The following is a 27,860-nucleotide window of genomic DNA, read 5'->3' as shown; positions in this document are numbered from 1 at the left end:
ATGGTCTATTGATTCTTCATAGGATAAAGCTTGTCAAACATCAGATCTATGACAAACCCATCTGGCTCCCTATGCTGGTGTTATGCAAGGAGAGGCTTCTGTGCTATCCCTTTAATATCATGAGTCTGTCAGGCTGGTACACTGACATGAGGCGTAGGCTCACACTGACATCATAAAACGGGCACTTGGGTATCATGAGACATTGGCCCTCACGGTGGCATCACCAGTGTCACTGGCATAGGGGCAAACAACATTGACTTAGGGACATTGGCAGAGAGACAAAAGTAGACTGGGATTAGGATACTAACAAGGGGACACCGACAAAGGGGCAATGGCAAACAGCCGATGTCACTAGAATAATGACAGGGAAACCTACACTGTCACAGGGACATCAGCACTGACTGGATGATTTTGATATAGGGGAAAAGAAACTGGAGCAGTGACATGGGTTACAAGCCTTGATACAGAAACGCCAAGATAACCACAGTGGCTCTAACAATCACACAGCGACACTGATGCACGGACAGAGTCACAGGGGCACAGAAATAGTAGAACCAACATATACATGGGGATATTGACTTGGAAATAGTGAACTGGCATGCGGATTATGATGCCAGGACTATGGCAAGGGCCAATGGCACTGAGAGATTGAAAATGGGAGACTAGGACTCTTAGACACAATCACAAGGCAATGAAATTGCACAGGACACCAATATAGGGCCACTGAATGGAGGGGCACAATACTGGGGTATTGACATGGGTCACTAGCATTCAGATACTGATACAAGGACACCTTATAGCAACATAGGCTTTGATACAGTTACTTGGAAACTGGGCACCGCAACACTCGAATCGTTACTGCCACAATGGCACTGCCTGTGAACACAGGCCCTGGGATTTAAGGTGACTGCCACAGGCACTGAAGTAGGAATTCTGCCACTTGCACAGGGAGAATGACTAAAAGAACTGACATGGAGAGATCGATGCTGGGATGCTGACATCAGGGCACTGACAGTGTGCAGATAGTGAAACAGGGGTGCTGGCTTTGATACTGGATCATTAATAGTGAGAAAGAAACTGAGGGGCACTGTCACGTGTGCCCTAATACTGCCATGGTGGCAGGCAGGAACACAGACAGGTCCACAAATACTCATTATGAGACACTGACACAAGAGCATCAGCACAGGAACACTGATGCAGGATGCTACACTGGATAGAAAGTGACACAAAACCAGGCGCCATCATGGAGGCAGTGACACTGGGGGAATGATACTAGAACACCAAAACTGACACAGGGGAACTACCAGGGGGGACACACATTGAGGAACCAACATTTGCACCTGAATAATGATGGAGGGGTCACAAATATACTGACACTAGGGCGAAGCCACAAGAGCAGTGATATGGATCAATTGACACAGGAGCACAAGGTTATCGATCTTGACATTGGAACACTAGCATGTACAATGAGAAATCCATTGCTGCCACTGACACATAGCCCCAGAAACTGTAAGTCACTGACAATGGGGAAAGTATGGTTGCGTGGGACACTGCCATTGGATTAGTGACACTGGGACAATAACACAGACATTACGATAAGCATAGTGGAACCGGGGCACTGACAAGGGGATGCAAACTGGCAAAGAGAGACATGGAGACTCTGGCAATGTTACAGGAACACTGACATTTAGACAATGATGTGGAAACACTGACAAGAACGTTGTGACGAGCTCAGACATTCAGAGACACACTGCGTCCCTGGCACTGGGAATTGAGATACAGGCACACAGTGTCAATGAGGACGGCACTAAAAGTTCTGCAAGGTCATTGAGACTGAGACATAAGGACAACGATGCACTAATGTGTGGATATGAGGACTAGGCCTGTGAGATTTACTGGCTTAATGGAAACCTGGATAATGGGTCCACAGAATGCACCACTTTGGTTTCCATCATTGTGTGATACCATAGGCTTTCTGGTGTCAAAGTAAGGAAAAGCGGCCTTCAATCACACTGCACAGGATGCATTTGAAGTAGGAAAATAGCTTTCCTTTTCCTTGTTGTTTGAACCTTTGTCATCATTTAAACTGGACTGCCTGCCCAGTCAATTTGAAGACACGCTGGAGGCAGCCACCTAAAGAGAAAGAGACCAGCACAGAGCGAGGATCTGCACCATCACTGTCACACCCTGTCACTGTTTGGGGTCCAACCAGGGCTTACTTTGTGAAAATATTAGTTCTGGGGCCAAATGTGTTTCATAGAAGATCATCACAGCATTACCTAATGCCAGGCCTGCTGAATACCAAGTCTGCCTAGTTTTGATTCCACCTCATGCCTCCTTCTTCTTCGGCTGCTGCCCTCACTTCCTGTTTTCATTTCATACTGTTGCAGATTAAATTTCATTAGTCCTGGGAAAAACTTTAAGTCTGTCAGAGTAATTGGAATAATTTTGGTAATTCTGTGTTACTCTTGTGATGCAAAATTAAAATAATTATGCAAGTACGCCTGCTGGAGTAATTAAGAGTAATTTGGGGCAAACATCTTACAACAGGAGAACAGGAACAACGTCTTTAGAGAGCACGAGTGGCTGCTGGCTGCTGCTGTGTATGCCCTGTTGCATTTACGGCTAATGTCTCAGCACCAAATGCATCCTCTGGTCCATTTTGGACACAAGGGTAAATATTGAGCTAAGAAAATTGTGCTTAATGCTGGATTAAACTCCTTGCATAATTAAAGTAATAATGAATAATTCTGTGGTAATTGCACATAATTACACTAGAGACAATGATGACAGTAACGCCCACATCCAAGTTTCTTTCCTGCTATACTCCTTAGTTACTGTTTCCCTATCTTTCTCTTTGACCTTCCGTAATCCCTTCCTCTCTTTTGTTCTACGTCAGAGTCTGATGATGAAAATGTAGTATTGATCGCCAAAAGTTAGTGCTGGTGCATGCCACCTCCAAACACCAGCACAAATTAGGCACTAGGCCCAGGACTCTTGAACTATGAGTGGGTGGCTAACTGGCTAGTTCTGGCTCCTTGTGACTAGTGGAAGTGCAGCCCTGTCAAGCCCTGCCAAGTGTAACGTGCTGCTCCAGTCCATGTTTTTTCTTTGTATTTTGGAAATTATAATTCTGTTTAATCTAATATGAAACAGTACTACAAGTCCTAAAATTCAAAGAGAAAAAAATCTGGCTGGAGTTGCACATTATACATGGATTTGAGAAACATGGCAGCTGTGAATGTGGCACTCTGTTTTTTGTGCCTGAACTGTATTTAAGCTCCCCCAACAACCTAGGTCTACCTTGTCCTTCTGTCCTGCTGACTGTTCCATTGAGGTATCCAAGACAGGACCCAGGAGCAGTCAGCACAGTTCTGACTAACAGTGGAGCCATATATTTGTTTGCACCATGTCTGTGTACTCAAAACCATGCCAACGGGTCTAGAAGAGCTGTTAAAACTCATTCACCTATTCTCAATGGGAAACAACCTTTACAACACAGTTATTACATTGCACTACCTTTACATAGCAGCCATTACATCGGAACATCCTTTACATCGCATGTCATTACAACACAGCCATTACTTTGCATGTCACTACAACGCATGTCATTACAATGCATGTCACTACAACGCAGGCATTACATCGCAAGTCATTACAATGCTTACCATTACAACACATAGTACCCTTACACTATCCAACACTTACCCTACTGTTGCACTCACTGGAGTTAGAATAGTAATTTTTACCCCTACACTATCCAACACTTACCCTACTGTTGCACTCATTGGAGTTAGAATAGTAATTATTACCCCTATACTATCCAACACTTACCTTATATGTAATGTAATGGTATGCGTTGTAAAGGTATAATGCGATGTAATGGAGTGCGTTGTAAAGGTAGTTTCTGAACATGCGATGTAAAAATTATGCGTTGTAAAGGATGTTGCGATGTAAAAACTGCGTTGTAAAGGCATGCATTGTAAATGTATGCGTTGTAACATCATACATTCATTATCTGGTTGTTACGAAAATGTCCCTAAAAATTGAGTATTTGCCATAGATGTTCCCAAATGTACGTTTAGGGAGAATACTTTTTTTTTTAAACCTTTATTAGGAACAAGAAACCATTCAGTGGCACATACATGGATTGATCACAAGTGATGCAGGCAAAATGTCAAATGTACAATAAAGCCATTAAAGCATTTGGAATGCGAGTAAGCCCAGATCACATGATACATATTGTAAATGGGGGCACAGGTCAACATGAAAGCGAAGGCGGAATGTACAGTAGGAGCATGGCACACCAGATATGGGGACCGACTCACAGAGAGCAGGGCAGGGGCATGCAATAACCATCCTAAGCCGATAACAGGTGTCAAGTGTACATATAGGCAGACCACAACAAGTAGGACAGTGGTGTAAAGCGCCGCACCAGCCACATTGGGCACTAAGCACGACATGTCCACCCCAACCCATACGAGCATACAGCATCCATAGCAGTGTCGGTGGACCCGAAAGAGTAGGGCTGTAATAGCAGCAGGGATGATACTCCCTACGGTAGTTCCTCCCAACCAGCATCATCAGAGTCCTCACTGCGAGCGGGCCTGGTCAGCAGGTACACTTGCAGTGGGCTCCAGAAGTCCTTGGGTCTGCACCGTACAGGCATCAAGTCAGCATAAATATTATATTGGTCCTGACAATACATCAAGTCATCCAACCATTCCTTGAACTTCGGTGCCCTGCCCCTACCCCACCTACAGGCTATCCGGCGATTGGCCAGTAACATGGCCACATCTGTAAACCTGTGATAGGTAAGAGGTATGTCCTTTGTGTAGCCCAACAGCATAACTAATGGAGCAAACGGTACAGCCATTTCAGTCATAGCACCCAACGCCTCGTGGACTTGAAGCCAGTAGGACTGGATCGCATCGCATCGCATTCCCAGGCCAAGTGTAGAAAACCAGCCCCTTCCTCCTGACAGCGGGCTCATTTATCATCATCCGCCAGGCGGAACCTGTATTTTCTAACCGGGGTATAGTAAAACCTCAGCACAAACTTATAATGTAGTATCTTCAATCTACAACTCGATGAAATATTAGCAGTAACGCCACAGAAGTACACCTATTGTTCATCAGTGATATCGACACCCAACTCAAGAGCCCACTGTCCCCTCGCATGGCTACGGAGAGTATCACGCTGCTTTCTAATGGTGTTGTACAATTTGGAGACCAGATGCCTACCCTCAGATACTAGCAGTGTATTTAGTGGAAAAGCAACCCCAGGCTCAGTCGGAAACTGTGGAAGTATGGCACGTAGCCCCTGCCGAAGCCGCACATAGTAAAAGACTTCTAGGGGGGAGTTTGGTTCTCCACGGAAGAAATGCTCCTTCGTACGGAGAGTGCCCTCTAGAAAGAGGTCGCCCCATGTGAGCACCCCGAGGCGCTTGCACATAGTCCGAAATCCAGTCTCTTGTAGTAGGGATAGTTTCGGGTGGTATGCAAGCGGCAATGCCGGGGAATAGAGCTGTTCGATTCCCAGAGTAGTCGCAATACGAGACCACGCATCCATAGTGCAATGCACCGTGGTGGACCGGGTATCCACATCACGCGATCTTCCCAATACCATGCCCTCTAGTGGAAGGGGATGCACTATCCATTCTTCTGTTGCTATCTGCGGCATCAAGGGGGTGGGACGCATCCAATTACAGGCATAATGCGCCTGGGCGCTAAGATAATAGATCTCGAAATCTGGGACATCAAACCCTCCCCTCTCGTAAGGCAGTGTCAAGGTGGACCACTTCACTCTCGGCTGTTTGCCCCCCCAAAACAGTCTAAGTAGCTCCGAATGGAGGCGTTTAAAAAAGTAGGCCCCGGGGTAATATGGAATATTCTGAAACAAGTAAAGGAAGCGTGGAAGCACAACCATCTTTCCAAGGAAGCCTTGCCTGCCATAGAAAGCGGCAGAGACATCCACCGTGTATCGTTATCAGCCAACTTAGAAATAGCAACCCCATAATTAAGCCTGAGTGTCTCCTCCCTATCCAGAGAGATCATTATGCCCAAGTAACGCAGGTCCGCATCACACCACTCTAGTGGATAATCCAGCGGGAACCTCTCGACAGCCGGAGTCAGCGGAAAGAATTGAGACTTCTTCCAATTTATACGAATACCTGAAATGCCACCGAAGACAATAAACTCCCGTAGGATCGGATTAAGATTCAATTGCGGATCCTTCACAGATAACGTAATATCGTCTGCGTATAGTGACACCCCTATCTGGCGCTGGAAACAGTTAACTGCACTATGTCGATGGAGTTGCCAGATACGGCACGCCAGTGGTTCAATGGCGATGGCAAACAACAGCAGGGAAAGGGGACATCCCTGCCTCGTGCCCCTCGTGATAGGCAGGCGAGGGGAGAGAACTCCATTCACCACCACTCTGGCCACGGGTTGGGTGTACAACAATTTCACCCATGCAATAAACATTCTGGGAAAACCCATCCTACATAAAACATCGATGAGGTAATTCCATTCAACCGAATCAAATGCTTTGGTAGCATCTAGGAAAACCGCGGCAACAGGGAGTTCAGGGGCAATAGTTGGAAGTAAAGAGAACAATGTGCGAAGATTGTGAGACGTAGCACGCCCGGGCACAAAGCCCGACTGGTCTGGGAGCACTATAGTAGGCATAAGCAGGGACAGACGCGCCGCTAGCACCTTTGCCAAAATCTTCGCGTTGCAGTTAAGTAATGACAGGGGACGATACGAGTCCATGTCTAACGGATCCTTGCCAGGCTTCAATAGGGAAGTAATGGCCACCTCTCTCATTGATCCGGGCAGAACGCCCACCTCCAGCGACTCCTCAAAAACCTCCTTAAGAACCGGGGCCATGATATCAACGTAACACTTATAGAACTCGGCGGGGAGTCCATCCAACCCCGGCGCTTTCCCATTACTGAGTCACATTATGGCATCTCGAATTTCTTCCTCCTCCAGTGGGCCTCCAAGAAATGCTCTATGACCATCCGAAAGCCAACACAAAGCCAGATCGTCGAGAAACCCACCATAGCGGACCTCCCCCGGCTGTTGCGTAGTATATAATTGTTCGTAGTGGTGCATGAAGGCCCTTTGGATCCCCAACGCATCAGCACAACGGGTGCCATCTCTCAACACTAGTTCCAATACCCCAGTACTAAAACGTGGATGTCTGGTGATTGTAGCTAGCACCTTACCTGGTCTCTCCCCCTCACAGTACCTCCTAGCTGTCCAATGTTTCCCCCTGTACTTGACCTCACGAGCAGCTTCCTCTCCATATTCCGATAATTTCCCCCTAAACGCGTGGCGAAGTTCGAGGTCCGAGTCAGTAGTCATCCTGTCCTCTAATTCTTTAAGGTCTGCCTCCAGTGCCGTTATGGAATTAACAATAGCTTTAGGCACCCCACTACTCTTGGCCATCGCAATCCCACGAATTGTTACCTTAAAGGCCTCCCAGATCAACTCCACACTATCCACCATCCCCTTATTCCGTGGAAAAAAAGCCTCTATCTCCTCACCGAGTTCCGTCTTGAAGATGGGATCTAGTAGCGCCGAGGGAAACAGCCTCCAGGGTGGACGCGGTCTGTGAAGTCCCGGCATTGACATAACTACTCTAACCGGACAGTGATCGGAATAGGTCCTGGGGAGATGCTGTGCCTTGTGTAAGCCCACACTAAGCCCTCGGGACACAAAACAATAATCCAAGCGCGCCCAGGTGCGGGAATGCGTGGTAAAGTGAGTACTCTCCCTGCCATCCGGATGTGTAAGCCTCCAGCTATCTATCAGTCCAGCCTCATCTAGGACGCCCCGTAGAACATCTCTCGCCCGTGTGTTATATTGGCTGCTCCCATCAGAGCGGTCTGCCCCCGGCCACATCGCAATGTTAAAATCCCCACACCAGACAATATGTGTAGCGTCAACGGCTGCAACATGACCCCAAAGGGTGATAAAAAAGTCAGGGGAATCAGTATTCGGGGCATAACAATTCACAAGTGCAACAGTGTCTGAACCCAGTCTACCCCACACTATCACATAGCGCCCTTCTGAGTCCAGCCTCACCCCCAGTTCCTGAAAAGCAAGCGTTTTCTTAATCAAAACAGCAACCCCACGAGCATAGGATGAATAAGATGAAAATTTTTGAGTGGAGGCCCAGCGAGCAGCAAACTTAGCCTCGATCTTTGGTCGCAGATGCGTCTCTTGTAAGAAGGCAATCTGCACCCGGTGTCTATCCAAATATGCCAACACATTCCTACATTTTCTTGCGTCATTAAGGCCCCGTACATTCCAGGATAGGATCGTTAAGGTATCCAACGTGCCATCAGCCATTCTCCATACAGTCGATCATCACCACTGAACCACCCACACCCCAACGCCAAACATCAGACAAATAGTAGGAAAACAAGTACACACCATGCCGTCCCACCCGCAATCCATTCACGCCACTAACACACCACAACAACCCCTCAACCCCAGTCCAGCACCCCGCGCCTAGTACTACACAAGCCCACACTAATACAAAACCTAGGGCCAGTCCCAAAGACAGTGCGAGAAACATACGGTAGCCCACGTGACTACCAACATCGCAGCACACACTAGCCATCCAACAACCCCCCAATACATTCTGGCGATAGAGTCGGATCTGCGTAAGAAGCAGAGGACCATGCCAAAGCGCATCCCACCAAGCAGGGCCTGAAGGCGCAACGGTATGTTCAGTCCCAGGATCCAGAGATATAGTCACAAGCACAGCAGGAAGAGCCGCAGTAAATGGCATGAGAGCGTCTCTAGGAGGCCAGCGCTCCGGAGTGCAAGCATACCCACCCACCACCCACCTAAGCAACCCCAACCTGCCAGGAACCCATCCCCACCCCCCTCCCATAACAACCATTTCCAAACACAACAGTAGCATCAGAAAAAGCAAAGTCAATGGGGAATACCCTTCAGGGTGCAGTCTAGAGGCACACATAACCACCCCCCACACCTCACCATTGACCAGCATAGTTCAAGTAGGCGCGGCCCAGGTGTTTGGGGGGTGCCTGGAGTACATGACCACCATGATTTGGCGCACAGCCAGTGTCCTCAAGCAGAACGTGGTAAAATCCAATACACAGGGTGTCACCAAAAGGAGGCAGCAACGTAGAAGACGAGAGGACCGCAGGCCACCTCCCGGGAGACCCCCATGAATATTCAACTTACATCACAACCAATCAAAACCCAATATTACTCATCCTCGTTGGTGGAGTGGAATCCCTCCTGTCCATCCTCTCCACTGCGTCGGTCAGCAGCGCGCTCCCTCTTAAGCCGCTTCACGAAGTCCTTTACCTGCTGAGGATTGGTAAAGAAATGTTGTTTCTCCTGATGCGTCACCCGCAATTTGGCAGGGTACAAGAGTGCACAATCCACCTGAAGGTCTCTGAGTTTCTTCTTCACATCTAGAAACTTACGTCTCTGTTCTTGCACCACTGGCGTGAAGTCCGGGAAAATGGTAAAGTTGACTCCGTCGTAAGAGAGTGTACGGGCGGTGCGGGCCGCTCGTAAGGCCGCGTCTCGATCACGATAATTAAGTAGGCGAGCAATTATCGGCCGCGGGCCAAGGGATCGATGTGCCCTCTCCACGATGAACTGCTTAGAGAAGGCCTCCGCACCAATCGCGCCGAGCAGTATCTTTTCAACATAAGTTTCCATCTTGCCCACATTGGTCGTCTCCGGCACGCCAATCACTCATTCTTCGCAGCAATAACCCGGAGGACATTGTCCATACGAGCCAGTTGAGTAGTGTGGGTAGCGGCCGTATCGTCGTGGTCAGAAACGCGTTGCTCTACCGCAGTGATCCGTTCCTCATGAACGTCTAGTTTTTGTACCACAGCATACATTCGTGATGAGAGCTTGTCCACTTTATCCACTATGGTGGCGAAACCCTGCTGCATCTCCTGCATCATCTGCTGAAAGTCCGGGGCTGCAGATTGAGGAACAGTGTCCGGTACAGTAGAGGGGGAGCGGGAGCCCCCCGCCTCCTGCGCGCCCCGGGAACTTCTCTTAGCCGCTAGAGAGTCGAAAGACAGCTTCGTTTGTTTGTTGTCGGGCTTCCCCATGGTAAGAGAACGGGAGTAACCCAACACCAGGAGTAATGTGACGTAGTAGTCTAATGGTGGTCACAGCCTCCACACCAACCAGGGCAAGATCGCCCCCTTCAGCTACGCACTGCACACTCCCTGCTGGATGGGCGACAGGAGGAGGCGGCGGGATCGCACTCCCACAGCAGGGCTCCGACCCACAGTTCACCCCAAAAGGCCGGGGTGGTGAAAGGAATGACCAGAAGAAGTCTGGGCAGTAGCACAGCACTGGGAACCGTCCCCAGTTCCAGCAAGCAATACTCCATAGGTACTGGGGTGTAGCCAAGCCAAGAAGCGTGGGGCGCAGACGCAGATTCTACACCAAGAAGACGGCAGGCGATCCAATGCAGCACGAGAGACAACTGACAGGCAGCAGTACTCCAAACAGTGGGCCCACCTCCCACGACAGGGACCCGCAGCTCCCCCACGCAGCGCCACCACCACTTCGTGACAATCCAGCCAATCCAGGCAGGAGAAGACCAGTGTAGTGCACTCTTGAATATCAGAGGCCCCCTGCGACAGCGGCACGCAGAGCAAGTGTGAGCTCCCCACCACCAAGGCCTCCACAGTCCAATTCAGGCTACCCAGGGCACTGCAGTATAGCAGGAGAGGGCCCGAGTTCGAGGCCAAGTGAAATCGGCAGCACAGAGGAGTCAAGAGCGGAGGAGCCAACCCCCCAGAGATCAGGTAGGCAGCTGGAAAGGGCGTCCACAGATAGCAGGCGCAATCAGGGGCACGAGCGAGCGATGAATACCGCCCCGCCTCACCTGGATCGAACTCCGGACTCAGCCTCCACCACCTCCGTATCCTTCTGCACACAAGGACCGGCTCCCACAGTGCAGCCCGGTCCCAAAGCTGCCGCAGGAGACGTCCAGTAGGCACCTCGCCGGTCCGCCCGTCTCCGCCCTGCACCAGAGGAAGCCGAGGCGTCCGACTCCGCAGGGCGCCCGGCAGCTCCGCAGGCAAAGAGACACCAAGAGGCCCACACGCCTCGTGGAGCGCCGCGGCCCACAGCAGTTCCGCAAGCCGGCCAGCAGGACCGGCTGGTCCCAGTTCGCTACTCGGGCGGATCTTCAAGCTCCCACAGCTCCGGGCAGCAGCAACGGATTCACACCAAATTTAAAACGAGTGCGCTCGAAGTCCTCCTCGATCACCTCACTCGGACACTGGCGGCGCAGGCGACCATAATGCAGGATAAACAAAGGATCATTATTCCAGGCAGCAAGAGCCTCACATATGTGCGGCCATTTTGCAAGCACGCCCTCTAGCGCCCCCCGTTTAGGGAGAATACTTTATTGCCCAGAAGTGCTTTACTTTCAAAACCCAATTTGACATTCATTTTCTGAAAAACTCCCAGTGTTTATTTCTTACTCTGGTTTTAATGGCACAATGCAATATTGCTAATATGAAATAGCTGTCAAGGTAAAATACTTTAAAAAATATTACCAAAAATGTGTTCATCACTTTTTCACACTTCTATCCCTTCTGTTTTAAGAGATACTATAGAGAGTTGCACGTCTGTCCACCCTGAGACACCTTACGTGCTATAATTCTCATTTGAAGCCAACCTAGATTTAGTAGGTCAAACTGGACATGTGTAACTATCTGAAATGTAAGACTGTGTGTGAACTCATGATTTCATTATCTGTATTTAGGTGTGTACATTCAAGCTAGCCTGGCTGATGAAGAGTGTTACCCCAAAACCCGTTACAGGATGCTTGTTTCTGGTCGAGTATGGACCCGGTTTGGCAGTTTGAACTGGACTGTTCCCATGAGGAGCTGTGTCAAGACTGATTTGCATATGTCTGGGTCAAAACTGGGGTGGCATAGTAAGCGAAAAAAACGATGGATTTAACCCAGATCTTTTGACTGGGGGCGAATGTTTGTTTCATTCAGCATTCCATAAATCATTTGCTGTTGCAGCACTTTTGGCCCTAAGTGGGGTGGATATGCCAAGAGGTGGATCCCGTTTTTGCTATGCCATTGGATTCAAGCTAGCCTGGCTGATGCTGGCTGTTACCCCGAAACCGGTCCCAGAATGCTTATTTCCATTACAGGGGCTACCTGCCATGGCAGTTCAGGCTGGACTGTTCCAATGAAGAGCAGGGTCAAGAGTGATTTGCATATGGCTGGATCGAAACTGGGATGGCGTAGTGAGCAAAGGAACAATGGATTTAACCCAGATCTGTTGACTGGGGGTGTATGTTTGATTCATTAGGCATTCCGTCCATCATTTGTTGCTGAACAACTTTTAAATAAAGCAGATATTTCATTACAGCTCATGTTTGCATCAACATGGCCTACTATCCACCATTCTACTCATCCCAATCTACCCACTTAGTAATGTAGCATCTTAAAGACTCTGGAAATGGGTTGCCTCTTCTTTTATAGTCCGTACTCACATGTTCTGTATGGCTAGAACTCCCTGAGGGACCAGGCTCCCATGAGGACCAAGGGAAAGAAGATTAGGAAGATAAGCAGAGGTGGAGGATGAGAAGGAGGAGAAAAATGACCAGCAGTAGGGCCACGGCGATCAGAAAAAACTAGGAACATTAGGACTAGAACTACTAGTTGCACCTCTACCAGGACGACAAGGAGGTTCAGGACAATAGGACCACCCAACAAGGGACAGGAGAAGGAAGAGGTCTAGAGAAGGACAGAAACAAGGAAAAGGAAAACCAGAGCTAGGACAACCAGGAAGATCAAGACAGGACCATCAAGGGCATTATTACAGAGGGTGCCCTGTCCTACACGGCGCCCATGTGGTCCACTATTAGCTCACTTCAATGGGCGCAGACCGGGACAGTGTGCTCTATTATAACAAATGTTCTGTTCGCAGTGCAGGCACAAAGTTGTACTCTTACTGTGATCTGCACATTAGTGTGAGGTGGATCAGCTGTCTGACGCACCGGTCTGCCTTTCACTGCAGGTGGTGACCCAGCCTCAATTTTATATTTGGAGTATAGATCTCCAGCAGGCAGCTACAGTAAATGATTGTACCGGTGTGAAGCAATTGCCTGGGGACTTCGTGGAACCTCTGTTCCCCTTTCCAAGGGCCACTCTTTGAGCGTGAACTGATTGTGCACCACGTCATATATGTTACACAATCAGTGCACCTCTTGACAGCTTCTTTGCCCTTGCACCTGTGTTTGTAATATGGTGTGGGAGCAAAGGTAAATGGTTCTCTTATGGGCCTAAGAGTGTACCCACCTTCACCCACATGCAAAAGAGTGCATGCTCCCATGGAATTGTGCCGGTGTACAGATTGTGTTAGTGCAAGCCATATTAAAACAGTGTGCAAGAAAGCGTATGGGATTCCTTCTGTAATACCAAAATGTTCTCTGTGTGTGAAAACCATTATGCCCTCGGGGCGCTATGCATAATACAAATCGAGAAAAACTATGATGAACGGGAATAGGCACAGGGAAACAAGGAGGAGGGGGGAAATGTGAAGGGTCAGGAAAGACCCAGGTAAGACCAAGACCTCCGGTAGGATTCAGACCAGGTGGATCAAAATGAAGATGATCAGGAGAACAAGAAAAAGGAGAAAAAAGGAGGAACAGGAGGAGAAGAACCCAGAAGAGGGAAAGGACCATGAACACAAGAACTAGGAACACCATGATCAAGTTTCACTATGCGAAGCAAGTCCAAGACCATGAGGACAATGAAGATTAGGAAAACCAGGAAGAGAAAGACCAGAAAAGATTTTAAGTGACTTGTATTAGGCCTCATCCTGAGAAAGGCCAGCAGTGCACCATTCCCTCAAAGAGGTAACATTAATAGAAGACGTGTCAGAAGCACAGTTTTCCAAACTTATGACGTGCTGTAGGAGTACAAGGTTCCCTCTCTGCAGGAAACTAAGAATCAACTGTACTACCTCTTTTGTCCCATTTTTTTCTGTGTGTGTTTTCAAACGTATAACTATCATGCTCTTCAGTCTGCATAAACCAAAATGATTGGTATTTCAAACGCTTCTTCCTTATGGAATCGCAATTAAAAATAGAGTGAAGGCAGTCTGCTCCTTGCATTGGGTATTACAAACAATTCATTAGTAGCCCGTATTTTTTGGACCCTTTTGGGCGTAGTAAGCGTGCTATAGCACTTTTTACAAACACAGAAAATGCCACCCACACGGGCTGGATAGGATAAGGAAGCCAACAGTGGGGTGCAGAGAGCCTCCGCACACCTGGGTTCCTGTTTTGCTGCCCCTGCCGCACTATTGATAGCCACACCCGTTTTCTCTATTCTCAGTTACAGAAGCAGCACGAGAAACTGGGCCACTGGGGTTGGACTAGATCCTATTACCTGCTCTCTACACACACAAGTGATGCAAAGAGCATTAATGTAGGCTGTTGTTGTGTTGTGTTGCGTTAGATCGTTTTGTGTTGGGTCGTGTTTTGTTGGGTCATGCTGCGTTGGACAGTTCTTTGAACTCAGTAAATACATCACATCAACCTGGTGCAATCTTTAGAGGTGTTTTTTGTGGGCGTTCTGGACTTTGCATTTCCACTTTGGCAGTCCTATGAAGAAGGCAGCACATGCAGTCTCTCAATAATCCCGTATGTACCTCCATTGGATGGGGGTTTTCTTTGTTACAGGTGTCATTCTTTATTCTCGCCCAGCCTCATTCCAGAAATGTGACCTTTAGAGTTCTCAGCAGGCGCCTCCCTATCTTTACCGGAAAACTTCCCGAAGGGTTTGCCGCTGGCAATTAGTACTGGTCTTTCAAGACCGGCACAAAGAATGACTGGTTGAAACTGGTGTGTGGGGGAGGGGTTGGACTGCCCGTAACTGCCGCTGGGTACCGCACTTTTATTTTCTTGCATTATTTCCTCCTTGTCAGTCACTGTCTCACCTGCTAAATAGAGTCAAAAGCAAGATAACCTGACGAGACAATTCACTCAGATACGGTGCTGCTGGAACCATTTTTAAAGTGGGTGTGCTCTGCTGACTTCTGGCATTCACATATGTGGGGATAAACAAATTCCCATTTTACCAACGGTAACACTGTAAGGGCCCCTATGAGCAGAGCCCCTTCAAGTGGATAGTGCAGATGTCTCCCCAAAGCATGTCTCTAAACGCGTTGCAGGAGCGCAATTTGACATGACTACCTGGTGGTATGAGTGTGTATTGTCATTTATATGAATAAGCAAATTTTCCATGAAAAAGCACTTTGCACCCTGATACTTGACAAGAAGCAAACCATAGAAGACAGCCTCCGAGTATTCATTTTAGATCTTGACTAGATCTTAATTTAAATGCTCAACATAAACACATATCCTTGAAAAGTACTTTCTTCTGTGCCATGGTTTGGAAAAGCATAAGGAATACAGTGCCAAGAAAAATAAAACCTCCTGAAACACTGCCCTATGAAGAAATATTGACCAAAAAGCACGGTGAAGGGGAAAATTCCCTTCATAATACTGAGCCTTGAAGCAATGTTTCGCATATACATAGCACACAATGTATGGCAAATATTTCACCTATTTCGATCTGTGAGTATTGTGTGGTAGAATTAAGCCCACATCACAATTATCTACTCCAAAAATATTTCATGCTGCCTTGTTGGCAGAAAGAGGTTCAATCACAACTGAGCAGAGATGAGTGCCCTATAGCACGTGATGGAAACAACCAAACACACCAGACACATCTCCTTCAAGCAGAGCCCTCGGACAACAGAGTCCTCTCCAAGCTAAGCCCTGGCCAAGCTCAAAAGGTTGGCGCATCTGAATACACGACTGAGTCTATCTATGGCCAAGTGGAGGGCCACCGCCTTGTCATAAAGGCACCCCTCTGTCTCCCCACTCACCGTAGAGAAGTACATTTGATATTTGTTCTTGAGGCTGTGGTATTATGTAAATGTGTATTATAAGTTGAATTTGAGGCCACCTGGAAGTTAGTGTGTGATCAGGTTATTTCTTAAACAGTATCTTTTTTAAACCGCTCTCTCTAACTTTCCTACACATATTTGTAGCTATCGGTGATTCGTGTTCTCTGCCTTCAAAATTCTTGAGGAGTTTAGTAGGCACTGCCCCGCAAACTCTTCCTCATACCAACACAAGCCATCTAAATTACTTGTAGAGACTTTTTGAAGTGTCCTTTGTTTGAATGTAAGAATAAACAGTCAATCAGTCAGCCTGCTTCCTGAGGATTAGAAGAGAACATCGAATAATCAGTTGACTGCCAGTTCATGATGTGGCAGTTCAGTGGGTGTGTGTGCCTGCTGCGCACACCCCGTGACATTTCATACAGAGGAAAATATAAATTCCCTTTTCAGATACTCGCAGTGAGTTTCTAACGTTTTATTTTTTGTAGCTACTAAAAGTTTCAGAAGTTTGGTAAGAATAAGATCCTTATTTACGTCTCTCTACATCAGTACTCTGCCAGTCTCTATGCCTGGTTCCCAAAGGCCTCAGACATTCTCCATTGAAACTCCATTCATAGTTACAGTTTTAGTGACGGTACTGGCATGCGTGCGTTACCTAACCATGAGCCTATGCATTGTCCACATTGTGGATTTTTTTTTTTGCTTCTTGGCTTTTACCCTACGAATTCATGAAATATGCTAGCATTGTACATGCTTTCACACACTTCCCGTTAAGGGTGAATGTTTTGACTTGTTCTGCATTCCGTACATCAAATGTGTGTCTTTTGCTTTCGCGCCCTAAGTGCGCCGGGCATGCCCAGACGTGGGTCCGGGGCTTACTGTGCCACTGGAATCAAGCTATCCTGGCTGAAGAGGGGTGAAACCACAAAACCGTTCCTAGAATGCTTGTTTCGGGTCCAGGTAGGACCTGGCTTGGCAGTTCGGGATGGACTGTTCCCATAATCAATCAATCATATCATTTGTAAAGCGCACTACTCACCCGTGAGGGTCTCAAGGCGCTGGGGTGGGGAATGCTGCTACTGCTCGAAAAGCCAGGTCTTGAGGAGTTTTCTGAAGGTCAGAGGAGGAGCATAAGGCACAGGATCATGACTGATTTGCATATTGCCAGGTCTAAACTGGGTTGGCATGGTGAGAAAAAGAATGATGGATTTAACCCAGGTCTCTTGATAGGGGGTGAATGTTTTGATTTGTTCTGAATTCCATCCATCAATGTGCATCTTTTTCTTTCTCGCCCTGAGTGCGCCGGGCATGCCCAGACATTTGTCCAGGGGTCACTGTGCCACTGGAATCAAGCTATCCTGGCTGAAGAGGGGTGAAACCTCGAAACCGGTCCTAGGATGCTTGTTTCCGGTCCAGGGTTGACCTGGCTTGGAGGTTCGGGATGGACTCAGGCCTGGACTGGCCGTTGAGGGCACCGGGCAATTCCCCGGTGGGCCGCATGGTTGGGGGCCGGTTTTGGGCCCCTGGGGCCGTTTTTGTTACAGGGCCGTTATGCTGCAAAAACGGCCCTGTAACAAAAACGGCCGAAAACCGGCCCTGTCACAGAGCGCGGTCGCACCTCTCCCCCCTCCCCTCTCCTCCCAGAGCAGGGGAGGGCGGCCGGCCGAGCACTTTGCCAGGGCCGGTTCTCGTTCCCAGTCCGGCCCTGGATGGACTGTTCCCATGAGGCACAGGGTCAAGACTGATTTGCAAATGGCCAGGTCTAAACTGGCATGGTGAGCAAAAGAATGATGGATTTAACCCAGATCTCTTGACTGGGGGTGAATGTTTTGATTTGCTCTGCATTCTGTCCATCAATTGTGTGTCTTTTGCCTTCACACACTGATCAGCACTTTTTCATTTACACTGCTATTAGCAAGGAGTAAGGTGGTGTAGAAAGAATGGGAAAGTGCACACAAATTCCACATCTCTGACGAAAAGGCTTTTAATGGAAAAACAGTTTACTTCAGAACGAAAATAATATGTTTTAAAATTTTAATTTTAATTGTCCCAATTAAGGTGAGAAAATTAGTAAAACATAAAAAATGTATGTATTTTCTCTTTGAGTCCGCAATTTTGGAATTTCGCTGCATGTTCCCACACATACCATATCAGGTAATGCGTTTAATTTAGAGGTGCGTAGAAGTGCAGATGAGCATAGAAAGGTAAAGAGAACGTGCACAAACTTGTAACTTTGTGAGTATTTAATACATTTGCAAGGACCAGTTATCTCATTGTCCTATGAACACTTCAGAGATGTTGTTTAGGACCATGAAAATTCCACATACTTGGTGTACATTCAACAGGAGTAAATGACACGTCCGCCACTAAAATAGTTTTTTAATTGTTTAAATGTAGAAACTGGGGCTAACTCATGCTCAGATCACTCATTAGTTAAAATTTAAATCTAAATAAAGGTAAGGAGGAGGGTGAAATCCAGGTGGCTGATGGACCGCTCCTCCTCTCGAGTACCCAATGGGTGGAGTATACGAAAACATGGATAAAAGTATTCTTTCGGGAGAATAAGGGTACAGAACCACCCTTTTCAGTTTGGGGAGCCTTTAAAGCTACAAAATGGGGGCAGATGATGGCCTTTGTGACTGCTCAGTGTAAAACTAGAAGGGTGTTCATAGCAGATTTACAACAGACAGTTGATTTAGCTTTAATGCTGAGAAATAGTAGTCCAGAGCGACATTCTGTAGCCGAGCAGCACTTAACCAAAGCTAAGCTGAAGTTAAGGGAATTTTTCATCCTTGAAGAGATAAGTAGTTCACAGACGTTCCAGCAGTGTGTTTACAAGGAAATTCAGATAGTAGGGAAACTACTGGCTTGTTCAAGTTGAGTTAAACAGAATATTGTAGTTATATCAGAACTGGAGGAACCATGAACCAGGGTTTTGGTTGCCGATAAGGAAAAGATTGCAATTTTTTTTTTAGATCATTATCATAAGCTTATGCAACAAAATATATGGCATTAAATGAGGGGATTAGCCAATACTTTTATGACACCAAGCTCCCTCAATAAACAAATATCCAGGCAAAGGAAACATCTGCTGAAATTGCAGCTGTAGAAATTGAATGTGTCCTTACTTCAATGTCTGGCGGACAGGCCTCTGTGGTAACAATGGCCTTCTTACAGAGTTTTATAAAATATTCTCTGATGAACTAATACCATTCATGCTTGAGCTTGTTTACTCTATGAAAGCTGTATGTGAGGTTCCATCAATTTTTAAAGAATCCATTATAGTTAATTTTGTTAAGAAGAGTAAAAATCCAAAAGACATCAATGCATACAGGCTGATTGGCCTATTGTATGTTGATTAAAAAATGTTGATGAAAATTTGGACTAATTGGTTTTCTCTAATAGCACAGAAGATGATCCACAAGGATCAGACCGGGTTTGTGGCGGGCAGATTAATGTCATCTAACACCAGGTTTCTAGTCCAAGCACTTGATTTTTTTGATACCAACCAAACCCCTGCATTAATCATGACGGTCAATGCGGAAAAAGCATTTGATCTTGTAAATTGGGATGTTCTTTTTTATATTTTCAAAAGAATGGGGTTCCGAATACTGATAATAGACATGTTATGGAGCCTATATCAAGGGGCCAAGGCTCAGCTTTGTGCAAATTCTCACCCAGTAGAGATGGTTGACATAAATCGAGGCATCCGTCAGGGCTGCCCCCTTTCGCCTGTTCTGTATATTTTTTTGTTTAGAACCATTTGGATTAGGATTAGGAATAACCATGAGACAAATACACCAATAGAGGGGATGCCTACATTAAAATTGTTTGCTGATTATATTGTTCTCTATCTTAGACCTGAAGAGCAGAATATTGAAATAACATTGGCGGAGTATGCCTAGTTTGAATCAATTGGGGGCTATAAAAACAATCATGAAAACAATGAAATTTTGTTATTTTATTCTGGGTTCCAAAATTTGCTGTGCAATCTATAAAGGCAAGCATGTTCCCCCGACCCAATTTGTTATTTGGAGATTTATTTTACTAATCGTTATGAGGATCTTTTTAATAGAATTATAGGTTAATGTTTGCCAAGATTAGAACTCTATTAGATAGATATACCCTCCTCCCACTTAAATTAATTGGTCGAATGGCTCTTATAAAAATGTTGATTTTATCATTACTGATTTTTCTTTTTACAAATGTTTCGATCAAAATCAACATGTCGTATTTTAAAGAATTGAGGTAAACTCCTGCCAGTTTGTTTGGAGTAAGAAGGCTTCAAGGGTAAAACTTTCAGTGCATCAATTAGACACCAGCCAAGGGGGGCTGGCACTCCCCCAAGTTTGTATTTATTATGCAGCTTCTTTTTTGGATATAATGGCTCATTTGATAGATCACAAGGGTACTCTGGATAGTTTTTTTTTTTAATGGAGCAGGAAGTAGGATCCTTAGACTCCGGTGTTTATTAAAATGGGAAGCTCCCGAAAGAAACTAGATATAAGACAGGAGTATGGGCTCAGACTTCAGTCAAAATGTTCTATGGAGACCTATACCGTCATATATGAATATTTGAAGCTTTCAGATTGCAAAAGTCGAGGTCTGTACATTCAGAATAGTCAGATAAAGTTCGGGGAAAGCAAGGGTTTTAAATAACTTGGCCATTTCATAGTAGGGGCAGAATTTTTAATAGGATGGAGATTCAGCCCAGGTGTGGAGTGCAATGTAAGCTTTTTTTTTAGGGTATCTTCAAATTATTCAACCAATATAAAATTATTGCCCCTCATCTAGTCATGCCGCAGCCTCCGGTTTTGCTTCCCTTTTTAGAACTAAGTTAAGGGGGGGGTGGGAAATTGGTATAGGCTTATACGGAGCCAAAGAGAGTGCTTGATAGTGTCAAGTTTCTTAGATAAAATTACTCAAGAAACACAGTGCACTTTCACAGAGTCAGAGTGGCAGGTGATTTCAAATTATGGCAATTTGGCATTAAGAGCAGCTAATTTTAAAGAATGCCATTGTTATCACTCTAGATGGCCTACTATACTCGTGGAGTGCTACATAAAATGTTTCCAGGAATAGAAGATAGATGAGTCCGATGCCAGTAATTGGACCAAGGGGGCTGGCATCATATTTTTAACTTGCTGAGCGTTGGTCCAGTTTTGGGAGAAAGTTTTTTCCGCCCGAAGTGACGGCCTACAGATGCAAATACAACTAGGAGCATTATTTGCACTTTTTGGGATAGAAAGACAGAGACAAAACTCCCCAATCTTGAAAGGTGAGGAAGCGTTTATAGCAATATTCTCTCTTATGGCACAGTCACAGATTCTACAGAATTGGAGGTCAACTAAAGTCCTAGACTATTTAACTTGGTATAATAAAAAGATTCACACTAATACTTTTGAGGAGGCCAGTGCAAGAAGGGTAGGCGCGACAAAAAGATTCTTAGTCATCTGGAAGTATATGGATAAAGTAGTAAGTCAATAACTTATAAAAGACAGACTGGTTAAAATATAATAACCATTGAATAACCAAAAAACATTGTATTGCGTTTTAATGACTATGCACTGCACTTTAAATAGAAGAGTGATTTTGTATTTTGTTTTTCCAGATTGATTACTATTCGGGGGATTAGAGGTAATATTAAATGTCTATTAAAAGAATTTGAGATCTTAAATTCTATAAATTAGAATAAGAAGTTTTTAAAGGACTGAAATGCACTGCACTAATAGTACTTTGTCTAGTTCTATGTTTGGACATTATTATGCTTATTGAGGATGAAATTCTGTAATGTTGGATGTATCTTTTATAAAGTATTTTTATTTTTACGAGCTTTAAGTATTTACGAGCTTTAAGTAACCATATTTAGTGTGAAATTAATCTCTTTGCTGATGTAAAATTTCTCTTTATAAATGAGACAAGCTCCTGTAAGCATTATGAGGCAATGGGCCTGGTTTTAACTTCATTTTGAAATATTTGTAAAGTTTTGAAATGTTATGAGCAGATGCTTTTGAACTCTAGTGGGTTAAGAAAGGTTTTAACATGCTCTCACTTTGCTGGCAGACACATTCAAATGTATATGTCAATACAAGAAAAAATGTGTTGGTTTGTAAGAAGAAGTGTCCCTTGCGTATTTATTACACATAGCCTTTCACTTTTTTCCAACAGCTTCAAGGGCATTTGTCCTATTCCCTTTAAAATGGGAAACGTCCTTTAACTCACAGGCTAATCCACGACCTGCCTTTACAATGTAGTCACTACCTTGACTGCGTTGTTATAAAGCATTCCTTCACCACGCAAGTGGTTACAACCACCTGCTTTAGGCAGAACGTTGTTGGACTGGAGTTGGATTTTGAGTCCAACATGTTTCCTACTGATACAATGACTGACTGGAGTTGGGATAGTAATTTATAATCTTCCAAAGTCCAGCCCCCCCCCCCCCCCTATGGCTAGTTAGTTGTAATAACTTGCGTGGTAGAGGAACGCATGGTAACTTCACAGTCAATGTATTGACTGCATAGTAAAGGCATGCGTTGTAAATGCACACAATGTTCCGTCATACATCCCATGCACGCAAGTTCATCTGGGGGTGCTGTGAAGCTGCTGCACCCCTACTTTCAGTGTTATTGCTAGACTGCACAGTTCATTCTGGCCTTCTGTATTACTTCATGCATTGTAGACACCTAAGATTGCGCTTTATAATTTTAATCTCACTCAAATGCCACTGCCATGTCCCAGAATGAGTAAGTACACCACCTGCTCCTTACACGTACACATGCAGACCAGTAAATATATATAGTCCGCCATTACAAGTACAGGGATAAATTCTAATCCCTGTTTAAACGCTTTATTTGTACAGCAACCAGAAATGAGTTGCTATACTATTATCACGCCCTCCCAATTTCTTCTGATGGATTCGGAATAGGAGATATGTAAATATCACATGCATTAAAGCCTCACCTCAGTGTTGTAATATTTACCACATGTGGTTGGTACCTCACCCTATTTCACCTAATAAAGGTCACCGTGTCTCACCGCCAGGCAGAATGTACAGACATTCCCAGTCTTCACTCCAAACACACCTGTTATTGGCTCGCCAATGTGGCGGATCCTAGCAAGCGCAGTGTTTCATTGTTGCCTGTTTCAGAAGCTGCGGTCCGGATATTAGCAGTCTAATGGTTAAACATCGGCATTGTGGGCAGGAGGAAGTGGGGATAAAGAGAAGGGCAGCGGATGCCTCCGTCTTCTACTACAACTTGCTTGCATGCTCCGTCCCAGAGATTGTCAATTCATCAGTGGTGGCCAGCGCTTCAGCTGTGCTGTCTGTCAGCAGCACCTAGCACTAGGTGATAGCACTACACAAGGCGTGGCGTAACACAGGCCCCCACAGTCCCCGTGTTGCGGGGGCCCTCGAGATGCAGGGGGCCCCCTCAGCACAGTACTCTCATCCGAGAGCTCCTGATAAAATTCGTAGCGGAGTCCCTCCATGAACCTTGCAGGGGGGCCCCTCAAATTTCGTTACACTAGCTGTGCAGCACTACAAGCATGGAGCTTGTCGAAGTGCATACTCCCAGCCCGAGGGAGAAAAGAATGAGTGAAGGGAACTGGCCCTTCGACTCCTCACTGTATGCTGTCCAGTGAGCTGAAGCAAATTTTAAAGGACATTTAAATCAATCATTTGGTAAATGGGACCTACAAAAACGTTCCTAAAAGAACGGCCTACAAAAAAGCCCACTTTTCCCAAGAGTCAAGGTACACAACTATTGACTATTCAAAGGTGACTTGTTTTGACTAGAAAGGGTTGGCTAAAAGCCCCTCCATAAAATAGCTTTCTTTATTATATTTTTTAAGTGCTACGTCATGCACCTGAACCTGTCTACAGGCAGACATAAAAACAAAGGGGCAGATTTACAAGAACGAGCGCATCTCTGCATATTTGAAGAGATGTGCCAGTTCATTTGCGTGACGGAAAAATAGCCTTCCGCCACCATGGATGCGGCGCACCTGTGACACAAGGACAGCCGGATGCGTGACAAATCTTTTGTCGGAAAGGCAAAGAGTTGCTGGAGTCGTGTAGTAAGCACGAGGCAACTCCAGCAATGGTCAGGAATGCCTATTCTGACCATGCTGCATCACTCCTTGCGCCTGCTTCAAGCAGGCACAAGATTTTAACGCAGTGGCATCGTAAAAGTCACTCAGTGAAATCTTGTAGATTTCACAGAGTCACTTTTACGAGGCTTCCTTATGATGGAACACCCACCCTGCATACATTATACCTGACGCAGGTGTAATGTAGCACAGGGCTTTACAGGGCTTTAGAAAGTGACGCATCTCCCAAGTTGTAAATATGTCTCATCGTGGTGCATTGTTTACGACGGCACTGCGTTACAGAAGTGACGCAACGCCAGCATAGTGTTGGCGCAGGGGCTTGTAAACCTGCCCCAAAGCCTGGTAAAAATGAAGCAGGAATAGAGCTATTCATTAGTCCTAGGAGTAAGAGCACTTAGTTATTTTAATTTGATTCAAATTAGTTTACTTCATACAAATTATAAAATGTCTTTATTAGAAGAGAAATGGTAAGTAACAAGAACATTATGTGTTATGTATTTCATTTAAATAAACTCCATTTTAATACTCTCATTAGGTATTCAACATAGGGTAAGGTTAGGATTATAATTAGTTTTAGCAGTAGGTTCAAGGTAAGGGTACTTTATTTTATTACTTTATTTGAAAAGCATCAACAAGTAGAACAATAATACTAAATATAAAAAAACATAATATTATTGAATAGGGATAGGGTATAATTCACAAGGTACAGGTCATACTGTGGCAAAGTAAGATTAATATAGGCTGAGATAGTTCAGGAGGACGAGTCAAGTCTGTTGAGCTAATGGTACCTGAGGCAATGGCAGGAGAGGTAATCTGGCTTTGCACCAAAACCAAAGGTTTTTCTGGTGGTTCAACCAAGGCACACCTCCTTTGCAATCATTAGTGGGGGAATGGCTCAAAGGGGTCTGGGAGCAGTATGAGGGCCAAATTTCAGCACAAAGTATCTTTTGCACATGAAAGTTGATCTGTCATTGCTGTTTGTGGTGCCTTGCAATGTTTTGTGACACTTAGGTTGCACAAGCAGCCACGCAAACCCTAGGAAACACTAGCCATATGAGTCATGTAAGGTGAAAACTATTGTGATATTGATATACTGGAATTGCTACTTTGAAATCAACTAGCTATTTCTGTCAGCTATATTTGAATTTTGAAGTCGTGTGATTGACTATTGATCTAGTGAAGGTCTTCAATTTGATTCCACCATCATGATTTCAGACTGTAGTCACATTTTTGTAATAGTATTCTCTGAGGCTAGGGTGGGGCTAGATGAGTGTTATTAAGTCTAGGGAGGTATGGATCATACTAAGAGGTGCATAAAAGGTCCTTTTTATGCACCAAACCCTGCAATTTTCGGATGCAAAAATCACTATTATAGGTCAACTCAGGATTTCCAAAGAAGTATTGTTGAATTGAAATATCGAGAAACTGAATCAAAGCCCTTCTTTGAGTACACTGCATACATGACATAAGCTCTGCCATACAAACAAAGCCATGATTGGCCAGAACTAAAACAGCAACCCGCCATCCTGAATCAGTCAGACTTGATGGCACATTCAGAATTACTCATGCTTAACCATTAATGCTACGAAACATTATGTAAGTAATTACACTACATATACACAAGCACAATAAGTACATTTAAAGATATTGCATAGCAAACAAGTAAAAACTGCCTTTAGGCACTGCTCATTAACTGTAAAGAAGTGTGAAGTATCACGATATTGTCTAAGGTCACAATGTGGGCAGAGCATGGGACCAGGAGGACTTGAGTCCAAGTCAAGACCAGTAGCTTTGGTTGTTATCTCAATAAGCAGAGGACTCTTGCACCAAGAATATGGATATCCATGTTAAGGAGAGGTCAGCACAGGATTGGTTCAGGCCTGCAGTATCCAAGAGACAGGGATGTCTTGGAATGTTCATGTTCAGGTGTTCAGTATGCAAGAGACAGGGATGGCTTGGAGTGTTCATGTTCAGGTGTGTAGTATGCAAGAGAGAGGGATGGCTTGGAGTGTTCATGTTCAGGTGTGCAGTATGCAAGAGACAGGGATGGCTTGGAATGTTTATGTTCAGGTGTGCAGTACCCAAGCGACAGGGATGACTTGGAATGGTCAGTACAGCTCTGGTAATTGAAGATCTTCTGAGATGTGGGGAACATGGGCTAACTGGAAACATAGTGTAGATCTAGAGCCTCCTGGAGGTGGGGAAGCTCTTCAGGAGGAGGTGGGGAGGATAGTGTTTCGGGGGGTGGGGGGTTCGTAGACGAAGGTGTTCTTCAGAGGGGTTCATGGAAATTCCAATATGGGATGCGGGGATTGAGAATCTCGTGAGGCTGAGGAAACTGGTATTTATGGAGAGGTGAAGAGGAGGGTGATTCTGAAGGGTTTATTAAGGAAATTGCAGAAATAACGATTATGGTAGTTTGGAGAATGGAGATTGTAAAAGAGGGAGAAAATGCACTTACCAAGAAACAGGGGTGAATTCTATTTCATAGGCAGGAGCAGCATCAGGGGCTTTGTCGTTCTTGATATTGGAAAACTTGAGAGATTATTCCTTCTCTGAAAGTACACCTAGCGGTACCTTATCACACTCTGGGCTATGACAGTCCCTTAGGTGTCCAAGCAGGGGAGCCACACATCCTCTTACCATAGATGCTCCACATCCCCTTCTTTCACCCCAGAAGCTGCAAAGAGATGTAATTGCCACGGATTTACCTGCCAGGATCAGCAGCACAGTCACGGACAGGAGCTTCATCGCAGTGACGGGATCACCTATGACCTCCAGGAAGTGCTGTCACCTTTTATACTGCAGCTTGTGCCATTGCCCACTGTCGTTCAATGACAAATGACAAACCCGCCCCTAGAAGACAGAGAGATCCCTCAGGGGTTCATCCTGCACTTGACACTTCACACACACTGGTTCATGTTCGACTGGATTCCTAGAGCATGTGCTCGTCGTTTACTGAAAACCTAAATTTGGAATGCAAGCTGCCAGTCTTGCTGAGCTCTGAAGAGCCACACCTTGCCTTTTGCTCACAAATGTGACATTCTTCAGAATTAATTGAGAGAGTAAAGGGGAACCAGAGATGTATCTGAATGAAATGTAGAAAGTGTACAGGGTAACACTACATGGCCACAAACTCACTGTAAGTAGGGCTGGATCTGGTCATCTTTGCGTTGGGAATGGATTATTTCGGGCCCCTTGCATCAGGACAACTGATGCTGCCCAGTAGCAGACAGAGGGATAGAGGTGGAGTGAGGCTTCACACAGCTGGGGCATCTTGATTACTGCCAAGCCGCACTTCCTGCCATGGCTTCTTAAGTGAAATAGACCATTAATTGGAGTGCCTGGTAATAGGAATGGGTTCAAAAGTTTAGATAGGCACATGCTGCTAAAAAAAAAATTCTTCTTTATTTAGGTGATTTTACTCAATACACATACACAGCCAACGCGTTTTGTTACTTATTGTAACTTTGTCAGGGCATATGCTCTACTGTTTAGATTCAAACTGAGAGCTGGGTGCAGGACACATCCTTGATCATTGTTACACCAATGCCGAGTCCCTCAGTTACGATAATGTGATGAGGATCCCGTGGTCTGATCATTCATTACTACTGTTTTCTATGCCCTCCCAGATTCAACCTGTACATGCTAAACTCATGAAAAAATCCTGTCGGACTTGGTCTAAACTACCCATTGAAACCTGGGATACTAATCTTAAGAACACTCAACCCAAAATCTCCTCTGACCCTTTGCAAGCTGATATGTCCCTCAACTTGT

At 45.5% G+C, this 27,860-nt stretch overlaps 1 protein-coding gene across 2 annotated transcripts in view; it reads right to left on the bottom strand.

Moving 5' to 3' along the window:
• LOC147703583 (uncharacterized) overlaps window positions 1-26,844 on the bottom strand; it is a 1,699,045-nt gene extending 1,672,201 nt beyond the window's left edge. The window contains exon 1 of one of the 2 annotated variants that reach the window (XM_086931923.1): window positions 26,795-26,844. In XM_086931923.1, coding sequence (XP_086788049.1) covers window positions 26,795-26,834 — 40 coding nt within the window. In that variant the 5' untranslated portion in view covers window positions 26,835-26,844. The remainder of the gene's footprint in view (window positions 1-26,794) is intronic. The other variant, XM_086931924.1, reaches the window with a different exon arrangement.
• Window positions 26,845-27,860: the final 1,016 nt, after the last annotated feature.

This window comes from Lissotriton vulgaris, chromosome 7, assembly GCF_964263255.1.
Source record: "Lissotriton vulgaris chromosome 7, aLisVul1.2, whole genome shotgun sequence".
Taxonomy (NCBI): Eukaryota; Metazoa; Chordata; class Amphibia; order Caudata; family Salamandridae; genus Lissotriton; species Lissotriton vulgaris.
The sequence above is the reverse complement of the archived record's forward strand: the minus strand, read 5'-3'. Positions and strand labels throughout refer to the sequence as shown.